Consider the following 19,108-nt stretch of genomic DNA (forward strand, 5'->3'; position numbering starts at 1 on the left):
AAAGGAGTTATCTCACCTAGCTTGTATCCGCTACTGCCAATCATTGGTGTCCAGAGTTCTATAATCCCTTTTAAGGCCAGATGTGTATTCAAGCCTAGATGCCAAGACCGTATTTAATAGCGTCACTTAGGGCTCATTCACATAGATGCAGAGCCCTGTACAGTGTGAATAGCCATTTGAGTATCTTTTTGGACTAATGGGGCGCTGTTGCATGCAGGGACACAGCGGCTGTATGGATTTTCCCTTTTAGGGACACAGCGGCTGTATAGACTTCCCCAGTTTTACAGGTATGTAGGGATAGGTGCATGGCCCCTGCCACACGGTCTCCATATCTCTAGTCTTTTATAATCCGCTATCTGCAGGCTTCCCCATGCTAGTCCAAAATGATAAGCAGACAGGGCCGTATCTAGGCTGTCTAATGTGGGGGTGCAGTTAAAAATGTCAGGGGGGGGGGGCAGAATATCAGAGGTCAGCAGGGCAGTGATTTGTAAAGCAGTGTACAGAAGCCATTAACTTGTAGGGCAGAGGACAGGGGGTCACTGCTGGCAGGGCAGAGGACAGGGGGTCACTGCTGGCAGGGCAGAGGACAGGGGATCACTGCTGGCGGGGCAGAGGACAGGGGGTCACTGCTGGCGGGGCAGAGGACAGGGGGTCACTGCTGGCGGGGCAGAGGACAGGGGGTCACTGCTGGCGGGGCAGAGGACAGGGGGTCACTGCTGGCAGGGCAGAGGACAGGGGGTCACTGCTGGCAGGGCAGAGGACAGGGGGTCACTGCTGGCAGAGCTCGGGCAACAAATCATCTACTCACCACACACTACATATAGCTGAGATTGGATTCCCCTAAACACAGCCACAATAGGAACAGTGTGTAGCTGGCTACTGCAGCTGCGCTGCCATTCCAACCAGGTCATTTTACAGGTCAGAACTGCAACTTCAAGTGGCAGTTTAGGGCAGTATAGTAGCAAATTAGAGCAGTATAGTGGTAAGCTAGGGCAGTATAGTGTGTGTATAGTGGCAGGCTGTGGCAGTATAATGTACATAGTGGTAGGCAGTATGTACTGACAGTGTGCTCTCACTTACAGCATGGCTGGAGATGAAGGCTCCCAGGCTCCTTCTCTTTTTTACTTTTTGGGAGATCACCCTCAGTGAAGGAGTCTTTGGGAGGAGCGGAGGAGACAGCCATACCTACCAACTCTGGCTGCCTCGGGGGCTAGTGAAGATCCCCGACGGACAACCTAACCTTATTAGATGACAGGGAATAGGCAGCCACTACCAGTGGTGTCACTAGGGTTGGTATCCCTTAATGCAGTAAAACATGTTGTCCCCCCCCCCCCCCCCCATCCCCTCTCCTAGTACAAATCCCCTCAATCCCCTCTCCTAGCACAAATCCTTTCCTCCTAAAATAAATCTCCACAATCCCCCCTCCTAACACATATCTCCCGAATCCAACTCCTAGCACAAATCCCCCCCCCCCCCCCAATACCCTCCGCTGACAGGAGGGGTAGAGCACAGCCTGAATCTCCTGGGTCTCTCCTCTGTCATTTCTCTTTTGTTGACTTCACTGCTCCTGGTTGCTCTCCCCTTTTCTCAGCTGTGAGTGTGGGGATGAAGGGAAAGGCTCTCAGCGGCCAGATGCAGCATCAATTAAAAGACCTACCTGGAGGGGGACAAAAATCTGGGAGGTGGACAGCCCATCCCAGCAGCCCGCCTAGATCCGGCAATGTAAGCAGAAAGCTTTTCACACTGTATGTAGTTCTGCGCCTGTGTGAATGAACCCCTCAAGTGACGAGAATTCTGCTGTTCAAAATGACCACATTGTTACAAAGCATCGCAGCGTTTTCTTTTTTCTTTTCATAAAAAAGACACTTTATTCAGCTCTATGCACAACTAAGCGTTGGGATGCACTCTGGTGCATTGACATGCAGAAATGCAGGCCTGTTGACTTTTAATGTTATGTACATCAACACACATATACGGTACGAACAGGGCATGGCGTGAACATTTTTTTTTTTACTGAGCCTTCATTGATCAACGCCACTCGGTGCACTCCGTGTGAAAAGGCCCTTGAACTAAAAGTTCAGTTGAGTTTTAAAAATTATAAAAGGGATTTGAAGAAATGTGTGCTTTGAAAAATAAAACCTGAAGGCCTTTTTCTGCTGAAGCTTACATCTTTAAAATAATGTTATCATGTACTAAGCAGCTGAGGATGGCACCAATCCTTCTGAAGCTCTCTGTAACAATGGCGGCATTTATAAAACTGCACAATGGCAGTATGAGTGAGCATTCTGACCCTCTGTGACTTTAACCCACATGATGCTTCATTTCATCCAGGGGGGAACCTTACACAGGATTCTTCGAATTGTCACATTATTATTTTTATCAGGTTTCATCATTATCCTGTGGGTATATTTCTGCCTCGTGGAAATCACACTGGAACAGCAAGACCCTAGCCTTAAACAGAAACTGTTAATTTATAAGGGCCGTTCATATGAAAGTTTTTAATTGCAGCGCACTAGCATGCTTTATGACATGCTAACCCATTCATTGCATTAAGGCCATTGGAATTCAAACACCCCAAAATGGATAAATGTGCATAAATATTTTTTCAAAATGCAACAAAGCCTAGTATATATGTTGTGGCAAACTACATTGTGTTCTACTGTACAACACTTTGCGGTGTCATTCATAACAGATGGCACCACAATGCAACGCACATAGAGCAAGCGACTTCCCATGTGTTGTGGCAGTGTGCATTATCATGTATCTTTTAATGCATGTTGCCACAGCGTACAGGTGTGAATAAGTCTTTAATGTTTTGTATACGTGCACATGAAAGAGAGCACCCTAAAGTATTTATAAAGTTTAATCTTTCTTTATAGTTTTGGATAAAGTGTGGAAAGATTAGAACCCTGGTCCAGTTTTTATTGCTGTCTCACCTGGGAAAATTTACCCTTACTACCGGTCTTGTTAACCATTGTCACTGGGACCCTCCTTTTAATACTGATAATTGAATGTATTTTTTTTATATATAATTTGTGACTGTATACAACCATATCGGCTCATTGCAAAATAGACTATGCACTTTGCATGGGAATTTGCTCCAGAGCTTAGTAAATGAGGGGACGCTCTGCTGACTTTCATCATTAATATTATTATTGTGTTTTTTTTTTTTGTTTTCTCCTTGCATTTGATTGGGTATTCTTTGCAAAGTTTGGCTAATATTGCCATGAATGAATTCTGCCAGCCACCCCTAGTATAGTATCCAGTCTTATGTACTTACCCCTTTGATGACACATCTCTTTTTCTCTTTCAGACCCCAAAAGGAACCTGTTTGGAATCAGTTAAATTGGCTATAGATATCGGATACCGACATATTGATGGGGCCTATGTCTATTATAATGAGCATGAGGTGGGACAGGCTATCCGTGAGAAGATCGCAGAGGGCAAGATTAAAAGAGAGGATATCTTTTACTGCGGGAAAGTAAGTGCAAGATTCAGTAGGATCATCTGTGTTGTAGATACAGCATCTGAAAAGGTATACCTGACTCATTCAAGTAGGTAATTCAAAAGCGAATAATCGCCAGTAAGGGGTCAACTAAATAGGATAGAATCATGGCTTGAAGAAGGACCTATATGTCCTCATCATCCTAATAATGTTGTATTACGGCTTAACAAAGACCTCATTTGCCTACCTTGTTACATGCAATGTGCCAACCCCCTTTATCTGTGCTGCACCTGATGGACTGCATAGCTCAGCTTATGCAGAGGCAAAGCAAATATATTTCTATAGTACCAAGGGAGCTAAAGTTTTTCCTGATTTAGACCTGCTTAGCTATGATATTCTGAGTAATTGCCACATGGGAATAAAATGAAAATTACTGAATATGTTCCTGGAAAGTAGAAAATACTGAATATGTTCCTGGAAAATAGAAAATTATTGAGCATGTTCCAGGAAAGTAGTTATTGACACCATTAAAGTATTTTTGTATTTTAGGAGAATGTTGTTTTTGTGAGCTATGCTAGGCAGTTCTCTCCACTGCTTTTGTTGCTCTTTGAGATCCTAATGGGCAGATTTTCCCTCCCCTCTACTACAGCTTTGACAGACTAAGCTAGGCTTTCTAGGCGAGAAACTGCTAACCCTTTCCCAGTCTTCAAACATTTACAAGATATAGGATCTTGGTACTCTGCACTTTCTCTATATGAATATTCATTATATGGCCTCTGGTTGGGGTACACTTGATCAACATATCAACCCAAATGGCAAAAAATTTGTGAAGACCTCTCCAAATGACTGATTTGCTTTCGGTGAATGATTCTGGTAATTCAGTATACAAAGACATTTTAAAAAATTGTGCTTTTCCAACTCTGTGGTAACAGTTTGGGGAATCCCGTTTTTTTCTGTTTCATTATGACTGTGCCCCTTTGCACAAATCCCGCTCCATGGTTTGACCAGTTTGGTATGGAGGAACTTGAGTGTTCTGTACACAGCCCTAACCTCAATCCTACTGAACACTTTTGGGAAGAATTGTAATGCAGCCAGGTCTTTTCACTCATCTATCTCTGACCTCACAAATGTTCTTTTGGCTAAATGGGCACAAATTCCCAATATCCTGGAAGGTCTTTCTAATGGAGTGGAGGCTGCTATTGCCAAAAGAGGAATGGCAGTGAGAGTTCAACACTTTTTATTATAAAACTGATGATTTTAGAATGTAGTGTCAAGCAAACTCATGTAGGAGATTTTCACAAAGCTTTACCAATAATTGTGTATGGAGAACTCCCTTTGGCTGTTGACTATGACAACTCAGCCAAACAAAAACACTCAGTGTGTTACTGGTGTGTGGGACATTTTTGTTATTGAATCCTGGCTGGAGATAAAGTTCTACCCAATGCAATTAAGTTCTTTATAAAAACATCCATGCCCACTGGTCAAATGTTCCAGTAGAAGTACATTCCCCATTATGCTCCCCTCTTCCACCATTGCTACACTGTTGTTTCTAATTAGCGAAATGTGTAGATCTATCTATAAAACCTATTGATGTGGAACAGGGTTATTATATGCCAGTGATCTCTTTAGCAGACCCCAAGAGCAATTTGTTGTCTGTGCCCAGTCTCCTTCAAGGTCATTTGTATTCAGTGGGTGGCATGCTGTGTCTGTGCCTTGCCCCAACAATCACAGCTATGATACATTCATGGTTGGAGTTGCCACACACAGCTCTTCATTTTTCATCTTTAAACTCTGGTTAGGGACTTTGCCTAGGCTTCTATGATGTACATTTCCACAGTTTCCTTTGCCCCGGTGATTAGACTGTAACATTACAGCTCTATAACAAGTCACAACCTGAGAAGCTACAGCCGGTGATCTTTGTCCATTATCTATCTATCTATCTATCTATCTATCTATCTATCTATCTATCTATCTATCTATCTATCTATCTATCTATCTATCTATCTATCTATCTATCTATCTATCTATCTATCCCTGGCAGTGATACTTACATGTTAATTAGCATGTATGCTCTTGACATGAAAAAAATGACAGGTCCACTTTAAGGAATTACATGGAGCTCCCTTGGGCCAATATCCATGTACTCCATGTACAGCTACTTTGTAGCTTTTTCCTTTATTTACAATTCAGTGCAACACAGGGGAGATGTTCTCTTCATCCAACTCATTAGTATCCTAAAATACTAAAATAAATTTGTTCTTGGCTGAGAGAAATTCTCTTTCATTCAGGAAGGACTTCTGGTATTTTGAAAGCTTTAGATGTTCCAGGGAATGGATGGGTAATCTAATATTCTCCGTAGAACTTCTAGCGTCAGTAGATAGTTGTCTCGGCTTGTTTAAAATGTACACGGAGTATGTCAGTTCTTTCCTGGCGGGTCCCTCCAGTCAATGGCAGGTTCTTCTTCACTTCCAGGAACTTCAGGACCCACCAGATTTGTCCTGGCTCTGTTCCTTGGCTTCTGTCCACACACAGAAATAACTGTGAAGCTTATATACAATGTTCTTCCAAAAAAACTCAGTTTTGTTCCAGTCTCACTGACATAATATTATACTCTTCAATTAACAGGGCCTTAGAGGATTTAAAGGAACACTATTATATAATAAAGTAGGCCTAGCATTAGATATATTTTTTCAGGTTAAGTGCATGCATTCTGAGTAATGTGCAAAGCCAGCCATAGATGATATGATTTTCTTTCCTGCGGCCACAGATTGTGCTGATGCAGAAATCCCTCCGGCAGAGCTATTGTGTTCTTCCAGCGGGTGGAGGAACACACTGTAATTATTACTAGTGGCCATAGCCTCTGGCAATAATCTCATGAAAAATCCATTATGCTAGTTGTACCCAAGTTGATCAATCAACTTTGGTACAATCAGCCTGCCCATACATGTTTTGAATCTTTGCCGGTCCCTGCTGAACCAGCCAAGGTTCGAACTGTCTATGGTCGACTTTATTGTAAGGCACTAACATAGCCGGCCACAGGCAGAACGAACTATCAACTTGGGTACAGCCAGCCTGCCGGATTCACTTGCGATTATTGCTAGCGGCTACTATACTTGCTAGCAATAATCACTGTCTTCTCCAAGCGGGGACAGCTTCCCCCACCCACCTGCCAGGAGCACACAACTGCTGGGCAGGATGGACTCCCTTTTCGGCACACTCTTTTTGCTGATGGGGGAATCCCATGGTTGCAGGAAATAAGTTTGCACTGTCTATGGCCGGCTTGACACTTCCAGGTATTTATTACCTTATCACAGAAATTACAATACTTTCCCTGACAATGCCTTTGTCTGCAGTCTCTCCAGAGGAATGGCGCCATCATAGGGACACAGATGGCGGTAAAATATTGACAGAGGTCCTAATTCTTCCCCACTCCACTTAAAATGAAATAAAATAACATTTTGGCTGCAGTTGGGCATTTAAATAGTGCTAACAATTTACACAGCACTTTGCATATTGTGCATTCATATTAGTCCCTGCCCTCATGGAACTTACAATCTAGGTCCCCTATCTCACATACATACACACACACACACACACACACACCTATTAGCCTACCAGCATGTCTTTGAAGTGTTGAAGGAAATGCAAGCCAAGCACTAGGAGAACATGCTAACTCTATGCATTTGCTGACCTGACCAGAATTTTACTCCAATGACATAAAAAAGGCAACCAAGTGGAGCTCATTATCCTATGTCTTATCTTGATTGCTTATGCAGATACTGCTGGCAAGTAAAGCAGGGCCATAGATAGAGCAATTTTCTTTCCTGCAACAAAATAAAATTGTTTGATTGGGGGAATCCTTCCCATGGAGCTATTGTGTTATCCTGGTGGGGGAGCCGTCCTTCCTGGCCAGAAGAACACACGGTGATTGCTATCACGTGGAAAACCCAACAGGCTGGTTGTACCCAAGTTGACTGATGGATCAACTTGGGTACAGTCAGTCTGCCCATACATGGTTGGAATCTTGGCTGGTCCCTGCTTAACTGGCCAATTTTTGAACCATCTATGGCCAGCTTAATTCTTCTAATCCAGCAATTCACTTCCCTGCACAGATTCACCTAGAAAAAACTTTTTTTTGCATCCATGCAAGGTTTTTATTTTTAACTGAAGTCATGATGAAGAGAGAGTTCCTTTGACCCCTGAAAAATGTTGGTTGTCTTTTAGCACAATGCCAATAAATTAAATTGGACTATTTTACTTTTTGGTCTGGTGCTCCTTCCATGTATGCATGTTTTTTTCTGATGACCTAATTTGAACCGAGGAACCCAGTAATGCAAGGCAGATGTGCTATCCACTAATCCACTGTGCTGCTCCTTTGGTTAGTAACCTGTTGATCTGGGAATACCAGTTGCTCAGGTGAAAATACAGGCCCATCAGCTATAAACATTTGCTAACACTGAGTGAGAAGTTGCACTTACAAACTTCATGCAGACATTTTTTGGTAATCTAAAAATGATGTGCCTTTTTTAAAATCTTTTTCAGTTGTGGAATACATGTCACCCACCAGAGCGTGTTCGTCCAACTTTAGAGAAGACCCTGGAGACCTTGGGATTGGATTACGTAGATTTATATATTATCGAATTGCCAATGGCCTTTAAGGTATCCTCAAAGACATTTGTATTTATAGTAGCACATAAAACTGAACTCCAGACAAACAGCTAAACACACAGATTAAATATGTATGGGCACGGTCTTATCTGCCAAAGGATTTGTATTTATAATCTAAATCAAATGAGACAGCTGCGATCACCAGGAAAGAACAGAATGTTTACAGGATGATAAACCATATACACAATGTATCCACAAAGATTGGTTTCCTGTCTAAATGGAAGCGTTTGTTACATTGGTACAAAACAATCATAATGATTCTTTAAGGCCTCTTGCGCATGATACTCCTGTTTGAGCATCTACTTTTTCAGACGTTTTATTTTTTGTATGTATTTGCGCGCATTTGTGCACAAATGCGGAAAAAAAAAAAAATATTCTCGCGTTCTGTTCTGCACAATATGTAAAAGGGCAATTGCACACATTTGTGCACATTTGCGCACATTAGGCATAAATTACCAAAAAAGCTAATTTTTTTTTTTTTTTTTTTCTCTACTGAAGAATGCACGGCGCTTGTTTGTGCGCCTGTGTGCATAAGCATATTACAATTAATGGGCTATATTTTAGCTCAGTAACAAAAAAAAGCTGTACTGAGCTTTTTTATGCTACAGTGTGCAAGAAGCCTAATAGAAATCCTCTAGCAACTAGTCCAAATTGAGCTAAATTTCAGAATTTACATCATGTCTATTTGCTGGTAAGACATTGCCTGCTTTTGACGAGCGAGCTCATGAGTTGGGATGCATCACTGCATGGGAGACCTGCAGCTGTCAATCGATGCCTTTCAGAGAGGTTCCGCTCTCTTTACTCAGGGTTGGACTTGCAGTGGTTCCTGGCCTTCTAGTTCTCATAGTTCTCGGTAAGGGTTCGTTCACTGTATGTCCGCTGTATAAGCTTCCCTTGCCTGATACCAGCATGATCCAAGATCCCTTAGCCCACCCAGTCATTTGTTGAGACATCAGTGTAGGTTGAAAAGAAGCATAAAACTGTTTATTCAAACACAGGCGCAAAGAGATATACACTCTGGGAGAATCCCCCCTCCCCTTTAACAGCTAATACACATATACATCCCATAAAAGGTTGATCTCAAGGCAGACAGAAACAATAGAACAATGGGATACAGGCACTTATCAATAACAAACCCCACCTCAAACTATCTAGCGAAGGTCTATGAGATAAACTCCTACAAGCAGCCTGAAAAGGTCAAACCAATCCATCTTCATATAGTTCCCGAGGGCCCCACATATAGTGTCTGTCTTTCATTCCCAGTAACGGTATACCGTCACGTTCACCTTTACCAAAAAACTGCCTATGCAGGTAAGGCATGCCTGTAGATAAAAACCAACTGTGCAGCTTTGACCAAAGATAAAAAATATTGTCCTTGCTAAATGTGCAGGCAATTTATGTACCTCTTGAACCCTGACTGCAGAAACACCCAGAGACTGTACCATCCTGTCCTGTGTTCTTGGACGTTGCTATGATATTGCCAGTCAATTTAAACCCACTTCATGTGCGCTCTCTCCCCTGTCACAGTAACTTGGAGCTCACTGATGCTTTGACAGAGGAGTTAGTGGATTCGTTTGAGAGCTCGCTCCTATGATGTGGGTGAGCAATAACAGCTGGGAGCATCCTGGCGGTATCCTAGCAACAAGGCAGGATGGGATGATGCCATCTCTGAGAGTATTTCAATCAGGCTTCAGAAGATATGTAAATAGCCTTACGCCTATAGCAAGGGCATTACCCAACTTCAGTCAAAAATGCACAGTTTTTTTTTTATCTAGAGGTGAACCAGTTCTTTAGGTCCCTTTTCACAAGGACCTCATCAGTTCAGTCATGTTTTTTTTTTTTTTCAAAGAAAATATAAATTCAGTTTACTTCTGTTTTTGCATACATTTTCTTGTAGTTATTGCTGAGACCAATCAGAGGGGACAAAAGTATAAACAAATAGTTTCCTGCCTAAAAACGGACCTAAATGGAACAGATGTAAACGGGTGGCATCCGTTTATTTTCGTTCTGTTCCATTTTAACAGACATTGGCTGTTTCATAAAAAAAATAAAATGACTTGAACAGAGATGGATGTAGGCGGATGTAAACGGATGATTATCCATTTACACCCATAGACATATACATTGTAGTTCAGTCTGGACCTGTCCGAAAAACTGACAGATGGCTATAGACTACATGCTCTTGTGAAGGGGGCCGTAATGGCAAATCTTGTTTTGCTCAGTTGGTCCAGACTAGATTTTATATTGGAAAGTAATCTACATTTTGTAATGGGTGAGATAAAGCTGCACCATATAACTTAACATGCATAAAACGTTAAAAAACAAAATTTGAATCTATCTTTTTAAAACACAGGATCTCCAATCCAGCATAAATGGAGTTACACGGGTCTGTCAAAACAGTCGCTCTGCTCAGCTCAGCAGGGGATCAACAGTCATATCCTCTGCTGAGCAAACCAAAGTTAAAGTGATTATTTTAAATGATCACCTTGTTAAAACAACCCATTCAGTTTAAAATAGAAATGAAAGGCAAAACCTTTTTGTATAGATAAAATAATACATTATAAATACCTTTTTTTTTTCAAGTAATTACATTCCCTCTGTTCCCAGCTGCATGAGAGCTGAGGACGGAGAAGCAGCAGTACACTGAGCTTCCCAGTGAGTGGCTGTGCAGTGGGGGCGTGTCAGGACAAGTCTTATTATTGGAGGAGAGCACACTGAGTTCCCAGCACAGCTATAGAACTGACCAGGTGTGCTCTCCTGCCTAGTGTGGTCATTTTTTTTTTTTTAAAATAGGAAAGCAAAAGGACTGGCAGGATTACCGGGGATTTCACATAAAGGAAGCAATACAAAGAGAATATAATACTTTCTTATACAAGTACGTAGTAGAGCAGGAACATATCAGGAATAGTAAGTTTTGGGGTAACAAACACTTTAATCAGAGTACGGCCCCATGTGAAAGGGCCCTAAACTTCATGACATTAATAGTTTAAGTTTTTTTTTTTTCCCCACAAACAGTGTTTTTAATAAGAAAAATGAAAAGCTTTTTTTTTTTCAAAAAACATATTCTGCACTTTAATATATACGGTGCATCTATAACTCAAAAGTGAGTTTAATAAATGAGGGGAAGCTCTGCTGACTTCCATCATCTAATCATGTGCAAACAAAAATGCAGTTTTTTATTTTCTTTGCATTTAATTGGGTATTCTTTGCAAAGTGAACTTCAACCTCATTTACATTGCAGTGTGCACAGTTTATTTGCCTTTAGTAAATCAACATTATTGTGTACATTGTTTTCACACAACATGTCTGACAAGGCTGGAGACCTAATTTTTCTTTGTTGCAGTTCATTATTACTTACTTGTTTCTCTCCTAGCCTGTTAATGGACCATGAAATGAGAGGCAGAACATGAGTTTCTCCTCCTCCCAGCATGTTACTTGCACTGCAGCACCATTGATTAACTCCTTGTGCTGATTCTCCCTCCCTAGTCTGAGCTTTGCTGTACATTGACTGCAAGGGTCTGATACCAGGTCAAATTGAGGTACTTGCACTGCCTATAAAGGTATTCAACCCAAAAGCAATTATTTATTATATTGAAGCTTAACAACTCTTAGATGTGATGGCTGCATATTCTTTCTTTCTTTTTTCATATGGTGATCTGGCCGGTAAGTCTGTTTTTCTAAAGAACAAGCTCTCTTGCAGATGTATCAGCTACAGGGATGAAACAAACCATTTGAAATTGTTGCAGGAGTTTGGCTTTCATTTGTTAGTATAAATAATTCTGCTAGTACATCTACTACTCCCCTCCCCTCCAGAGTGGGGGGACACTTATACAGGAGGTGTGTTACTGGCCAGATCCCCAGATAAAGACAGAGGGAAAAAAGCCTTAAAAAAAAAAAAACCTAGCCCAGGCACCATGTCTAATGATTGGTAAGCTGCTATATATTACATTTTGGGTTATATACCACTTTAAAGCTGAACTTTAGGGAAAACCCAAAGGTACCCTTTTTGAGCAAGTCTCACATGGATAGAAATTCGGCTGATTCAGCAGGAAGCAGCTGAGTCCAAATTGTAATGCCCAATTGCCTGTCACAATAGATCAATGTATGTCTATGGGGTCCTCTGGGATCTTAAGAGTAATAGTGAGGACATTTAACCAGCTGACGAATGCTGGAGTTATGGCTTCATATGATGTCTGCTTTATTTTTGTATATATTTTTTATATTTTTTTGTATATATATAATATTTTTATATTTTATATTTTTTATTTTTTTTTTAGCCAGGGGATGAAATCTACCCAAGGGATGAAAATGGAAAATTTCTTTACCACGAGACAGACCTCTGTGCTACATGGGAGGTAAGGCTTTGGAAACTTGTGGAATTGATTGAAGACGTGGACATACTCTCCACCATAAAGTAGAGCTGCACGATTAACCTTTAAAAAATCCCACTTCACGATCTTAAAACGACATGTTCTCGATTCTTAAGGCCCGTACACACGTACCGATTGTCGGCCGTAAAGATTCGACCGACGACCGATCGGCCGATTGTAGGCTTGTTAGTATGATGCTTCCGACAGCCGACAGCGCACTTTTGGCCGAAAAGAATCTGATGTGCATGCTTTAAAATTTTTGTAGCCCAACACCAGAACGGCCGATTGTTCGCCAGTCAGTACAGAATTCGGCCGACAGACAGCAGATTTGCAAGACTGGGCATGCTCAGAAAAGACAAAACACACGGAAAGTTAACCATCACATGACATCACTTCTGCAGTCGGCTGCTGTTGGCCGACAAAATTCATGTGCAGTCTTTTGCAGTTTTCAACAGACACGACAGCCCTGGACAAAAGACGGCCGATCGTTCAGCCGACGATCGGTACGTGTGTACAGGGCTTTACAGAGCCATTCTCTGCTCACTCACAGCTGTCAAAAAAAAAAGAGCCCCTCAAATGTTTATCAAAATTAAGGCTGCTAGATAACTATAAACACAATGCTTTACAATGTATAATTTCTATCTTTTAGATCAAAGCAATAAGTCCCGGTTCACACATATGAGTTGCGGGAACCCTGCAAATCCACTGCGGGTTCCCGCATCGCATTCAACTTGCAGGCAGTCCACACTGTCCTATGCGAATCACTGGGGGTGTCAATGCAAAGTTAACGACACCCCCAGATCAGTTCGCACATCACAGTGCGAACTGTGAGTTTGGAAGTGAATCGGATCGTATAGGTGTGAAAACCCATGCGATCTGATTCTGGTGCGGACCCAAAAAAGGGTCTTATGCGAGTTGTGTCCGAATCCCATGCGAATTCAGCCACACAATCTGTATGGCTGAATTTGCATCGCACAGACATCGCATGTGATTTGCGGCGAATCAAATGCAATGTCTGTCATCACATATATGTGAACCGGGACTGAACTTCTGTCTGTAAGTGAGGGCAGTTTAACCTCTTAAAGACTAAGTCTTTTTCTGACACTTGTTGCTTACAAGTTTATTATCAGTATTAATTGCTAGAAAATTACTTGGGACCCATATATATATATATATATATATATATATATATATATATATATATATATATATACATACAGTGGGTACGGAAAGTATTCAGACCCCCTTAAATTTTTCACTCTTTGTTATATTGCAGCCATTTGCTAAAATCATTTAAGTTCATTCTTCTTCCTCATGAATGTACACATAGCACCCCATACTGACAGAAAAACACAGAATTGTTGACATTGTTTCAGATTTATTAAAAAAGAAAAACTGAAATATCACATGGTCCTAAGTATTCAGACCCTTTGCTGTGACACTCATATATTTAACTCAGGTGCTTTCCATTTCTTCTGATCATCCTTGAGATGGTTCTACACCTTCATTTTGAGTCCAGCTGTGTTTGATTATACTGATTGGACTTGATTAGGAAAGCCACACACCTGTCTATATAAGACCTTCCAGATCACAATGCATGTCAGAGCAAATGAGAATCATGAGGTCAAAGGAACTGCCTGAAGAGCTCAGAGACAGAATTGTGGCAAGGCACAGATCTGGCCAAGGTTACAAAAAGATTTCTGCTGCACTTAAGGTTCCTAAGAGCACAGTGGCCTCCATAATCCTCAAATGGAAGACGTTTGGGACGACCAGAACCCTTCCTAGAGCTGGCCATCCGGCCAAACTGAGCTATCGGGGGAGAAGAGCCTTGGTGAGAGAGGTAAAGAAGAACCCAAAGATCACTGTGGCTGAGCTCCAGAGATGCAGTCAGGAGATGGGAGAAAGTTGTAGAAAGTCAACCATCACTGCAGCCCTCCACCAGTCGGGGCTTTATGGCAGAGTGGCCCGACGGAAGCCTCTCCTCAGTGTAAGACACATGAAAGCCCGCATGGAGTTTGCTAAAAAAACACCTGAAGGACTCCAAGATGGTGAGAAATAAGATTCTCTGGTCTGATGAGACCAAAATATAACTTTTTGGCCTTAATTCTAAGCGGTATGTGTGGAGAAAACCAGGCACTGCTCATCACCTGTCCAATACAGTCCCAACAGTGAAGCATGGTGGTGGCAGCATCATGCTGTGGGGGTGTTTTTCAGCTGCAGGGACAGGACGACTGGTTGCAATCGAGGGAAAGATGAATGCGGCCAAGTACAGGGATATCCTGGACAAAAACCTTCTCCAGAGTGCTCTGGACCTCAGACTGGGCCAAAGGTTTACCTTCCAACAAGACAATGACCCTAAGCACACAGCTAAAATAACGAAGGAGTGGCTTAACAACAACTCCGTGACTGTTCTTGAATGGCCCAGCCAGAGCCCTGACTTAAACCCAATTGAGCATCTCTGGAGAGACCTAAAAATGGCTGTCCACCAACGTTTACCATCCAACCTGACAGAACTGGAGAGGATCTGCAAGGAGGAATGGCAGAGGATCCCCAAATCCAGGTGTGAAAGACTTGTTGCATCTTTCCCAAAAAGACTCCTGGCTGTATTACATCAAAAGGGGGCTTCTACTAAATACTGAGCAAAGGGTCTGAATACTTAGGACCATGTGATATTTCAGTTTTTCTTTTTTAATAAATCTGCAACAATGTCAACAATTCTGTGTTTTTCTGTCAGTATGGGGAGCTGTGTGTACATTCATGAGGAAGAAGAATGAACTTAAATGATTTTAGCAAATGGCTGCAATATAAGAAAGAGTGAAAAATTTAAGGGGGTCTGAATACTTTCCGTACCCACTGTGTATATATATATATATTTTTTTTAAATATATATATTTTTTTAGCAGAGACCCTGGAGAATAAAATGGCGATATCGTTGCAATCTTTTATGTGACACTGTATTTGTACAGAAGTCTTTCAAACGCAGTTTTTTTGGGGGGAAAACATACACTTTAATGAATGAAAAAACAAAACTGTAAAGTTAGCCCAATTTTTTGTATAATGTAAAAGATGATGTTACGCCGAGAATCGTGAGCGAATCGTGATCGTTATTTTAAGCAAAGAAATCAAATTTTATCCAGAATCGTGCAGTTCTATCATAAAGGCAACGTATCACTACCAGAACAGGACACACTGGTGGAAGAAAAAAACACAACGGGTTCTCTTTCTCCACATTTATGCCTTTTATATAGGCTTCTGAGTCCTTTCGTATTCAAAGATGTGTCTGCTGCGAAATCTTAAAAGGCCATCTATAGTGATGTTTATTATATTTTATTTAATTATTATTTTCAATGATAAAAATATTCTATATAACATTTTTTACATTTTGTTTTAATCAAATGAAGTATGTACATATGATTATTCTATGTTGTATAATTACCATTGTTATGCAATTGACAAAGGCCAGCTGCTGTTTAAAACCGTGACCTGAGTGGTTGGTAGCAGCATTTTAACTGGTGAATAAACAGTTTTCCAGAAAGCATAAACCTAGTACTGGGCTTTCTTATTCACAAGCTTAGCATGCTTTTCAGAGTACCATGGATTTTGTATATCTATTTGTAAGACAAAGATTTTTTGCAGATTATTAAAACTATAAGCTTGAAAATATGTACAGTAAGGCTCTGTTTACACTTTTTCGATGCGGGAACCAGTGCAATTCACATCTCACCCGCAGACAGTTCACATTGCACTCGGCGAACTGCTGTAGGTGTCAGTGTAAAGTTAATGACACCCCCCCCCCCCCCAAATTGGATTGCAGTGCAAACTGCAAGCAGTCAGGAATCTGATTGCATGGGTGTGAACATCCATGCAATCTGATTCCAGTGCTAACCAAAAAAAGGGTCCACCATTTTGGTCTGAATGCGATGCAAATTCAGTCATACAAAAACTGTATGGCTGAATTCACATTACACAGACATTGCATGTTATGTGCACAACAATGCGGTGCGAATCACATTCGATGTCTGTGATCGCACCAGTGTGAACCCAGCCTTCAGAAATATATATATAAAAAAAAAAAAAGTAACCAAAGACCATCATGTTTTCTCCTTAAGCCTAAAGTTTTCTTTCTTTGTGGAATCCCTAGGGTTTTATGTTTTGTACTTTCATTGGAGCCAATAGAATTTTGCTAAATACATTTTGTCTATTCTACAGGCTTTGGAGGAATGTAAGGATGCAGGACTTTGCAAATCCCTTGGAGTGTCCAACTTCAACCGCAGGCAACTAGAACTGATCTTGAACAAACCGGGACTCAAGCACAAGCCCACATCCAACCAGGTGAAACCACAGGCAATATACAGCTAACAGTCAGTCAAAAAACAACAAACAAAAATTCCCTGCTCACTTAGCAGTCTGCAACAAACCGAGTTGACCCTATCTAACAGTTCACAACAAAACCAAGGGGTTTAGGTTGCACACATTTGCAAACACAAGCTGCAGCAGCCACGTCATGGCACCCCATTGTGCTGCAATCCTAACTCTATGAATTGAGAGTCTCCTGAGTTGGAGCACATATACAGGTGCATCTCATAAAATTAGAATATCCTCAAAAAGTTAATTTATTAAAGAATTTGAAAAAAAGTTAATTTATTTCAGTAATTCAATTTAAAAAGTGAAACTCAAATAGTTTATATAGATGCGTTACACATAGAGTGATATATTTCAAGCATTTCTTTATTTTTATTTTGATGATTATGGCTTACAGCTTGTGAAAACCCAAAATTCAGTATCTCATAAAATTAGAATATTACATAAGACCAATAAAAAAAGGATTTTTAATACAGAAATGTTGGCTTACTGAGAAGTATGTCCATGTACAGAATAGTATGCACTCAATACTTGGTTGGGGCTCCTTTTGCATGAATTACTACATCAATGCAGCGTGGCATGGAGGCGATCAGCCTTTGACACTGCTGAGGTGTTATGGAAGCCCAGGTTGCTTTGATACTGGCTTTCAGCTCGTCTGCATTGTTGGGTCGGGTGTCTCTCATCTTCCTCTTGACAATACTCCAAAGATTCTCCATAGGGTTTAGGTTAGGCAAGTTTGCTGGCCTATCAAGCACAGTAATACCATGATCATTAAACTAGGAATTGGTATTTTTGGCAGTGTGGGCAGGTGCCAAGACCTGCTGGAAAATGAAATCTGCATCTACATAAAGCTGGTCAGCAGAGGGAAACATGAAGTGCTCTAGAATTTCCTTGTAGAGAGCTGCGCTGACTTTGCACTTGATAAAACACAGTGGACCAACACCAGCAGATGATATGGCTCCCCAAATCATCATGGACTGTGGAAAATTTTTGTATTTTTTGTATTTAATTTGGAAATCAAGATCCCAGAGACTGAAGGAAGAGTGGAGAGGCACTCCAGGCAATCCAAGTTGCATGAGGTCCAGTGTGAAGTTTCCATAGTCAGTGGAAACCCATAGAGAATCTGTGGAGTATTGTCAAGAGGTAAATGAGAGACACCCGACCCAACAATACAGATGAGCTGAAAGCCACTATCAAAGAATTCTGGGCTTATGTAATATTCCAATTTTCTGAAATACTGAATTTTGGGTTTTCACTAGCAGTAAGCTGTAATCATCAAAATAACTGATTTCAGAAGGTTTTTGTTTTTTTATACCTGAATTCATTCTAGACTTTAGAACCACCTTTAATTCTTGCAAATGCTGGTGCAGCCACACTGCAAGAGAGAATCTTCAGATTTCCCAGAGTCTGGCTTTAAGATAAAGTGGTTGTAAAGCTTCTTCTTCTTTTTTTTTTTTAACAAACATGCCTATACTTACCTGCTCTGTGCAATTCTTTTGCACAGAGCAGCCCTGATCCTCTTCTTCTGGGGTTCCACGCCGGTGCTCCAGCCCCCTTCTCTTCATCAGGTGCCCCCACGGAAAGCCGCTTTCCATAGGGGCACCCGTGTGTGCATTTAAAGTGTAAAACCTTCAGGCATTACAACCACTTTAAGCTTTCTTCCAAAACCAGGTCATGCTTTTAGAGATGCATTCTCAATTCTATTTACAAAATTAGCTGTGGATTATACAGCCTATTAATTTAAAGCCGTTAAGCATGAGATTGCAGCATACTAATTGAGCTACAGAGAGACTTGCGACTCAGTAGCTCTTAAAATCATGTGTTCTTCAGTTATCTTCCTTTTCTTACCTACAAGTGTCTAGAGGTAGCCAATAAAATACAGATTGTAAACATAGCCCATTGGTGCTGGCCTCACTCATCCTGGTGCTATAGAATGTAATTGTAATTTTATTCTGCATTTGTATAGGTCGAATGCCATCCTTATTTCACCCAGCCAAAGTTAATGGAATTCTGCAAACAACATGAGATCGTCATCGTTGGCTATAGTCCTCTAGGAACATGTCGCGATGCAATGTGGTATGTGACAGTCAACAAGGGGAAAAAAGTCCCACCTTTATCCACATGTAGCACCCACCTAGGTAGGTGCTAGGAAGAAGCATATGGGTGGCCCTGTCGGCATATCAGGAGGGCCTGATTAATTTGTTAGGCTGTCATGTGTTTCCCAGGGTGTCTGTTGGGTCTGGGGAGTCTCCCCACTATGTTT

General features: G+C 41.2%; 1 protein-coding gene across 1 annotated transcript in view; it reads left to right on the forward strand.

Moving 5' to 3' along the window:
* The window catches only part of LOC309553531 (aldo-keto reductase family 1 member D1-like), a 55,159-nt gene that overhangs the window by 12,419 nt on the left and 23,632 nt on the right, over positions 1–19,108 (forward strand). Inside the window, exons 2-6 of the mRNA XM_082254778.1 lie at positions 3,314–3,481; positions 7,988–8,104; positions 12,391–12,468; positions 16,693–16,815; positions 18,812–18,921. Of these exons, the coding sequence (XP_082110904.1) occupies positions 3,314–3,481; positions 7,988–8,104; positions 12,391–12,468; positions 16,693–16,815; positions 18,812–18,921 (596 nt within the window). The remainder of the gene's footprint in view (positions 1–3,313; positions 3,482–7,987; positions 8,105–12,390; positions 12,469–16,692; positions 16,816–18,811; positions 18,922–19,108) is intronic.

Source organism: Pelophylax lessonae, assembly GCF_965119305.1.
Source record: "Pelophylax lessonae genome assembly, chromosome: 4".
NCBI classification, from domain to species: domain Eukaryota; kingdom Metazoa; phylum Chordata; class Amphibia; order Anura; family Ranidae; genus Pelophylax; species Pelophylax lessonae.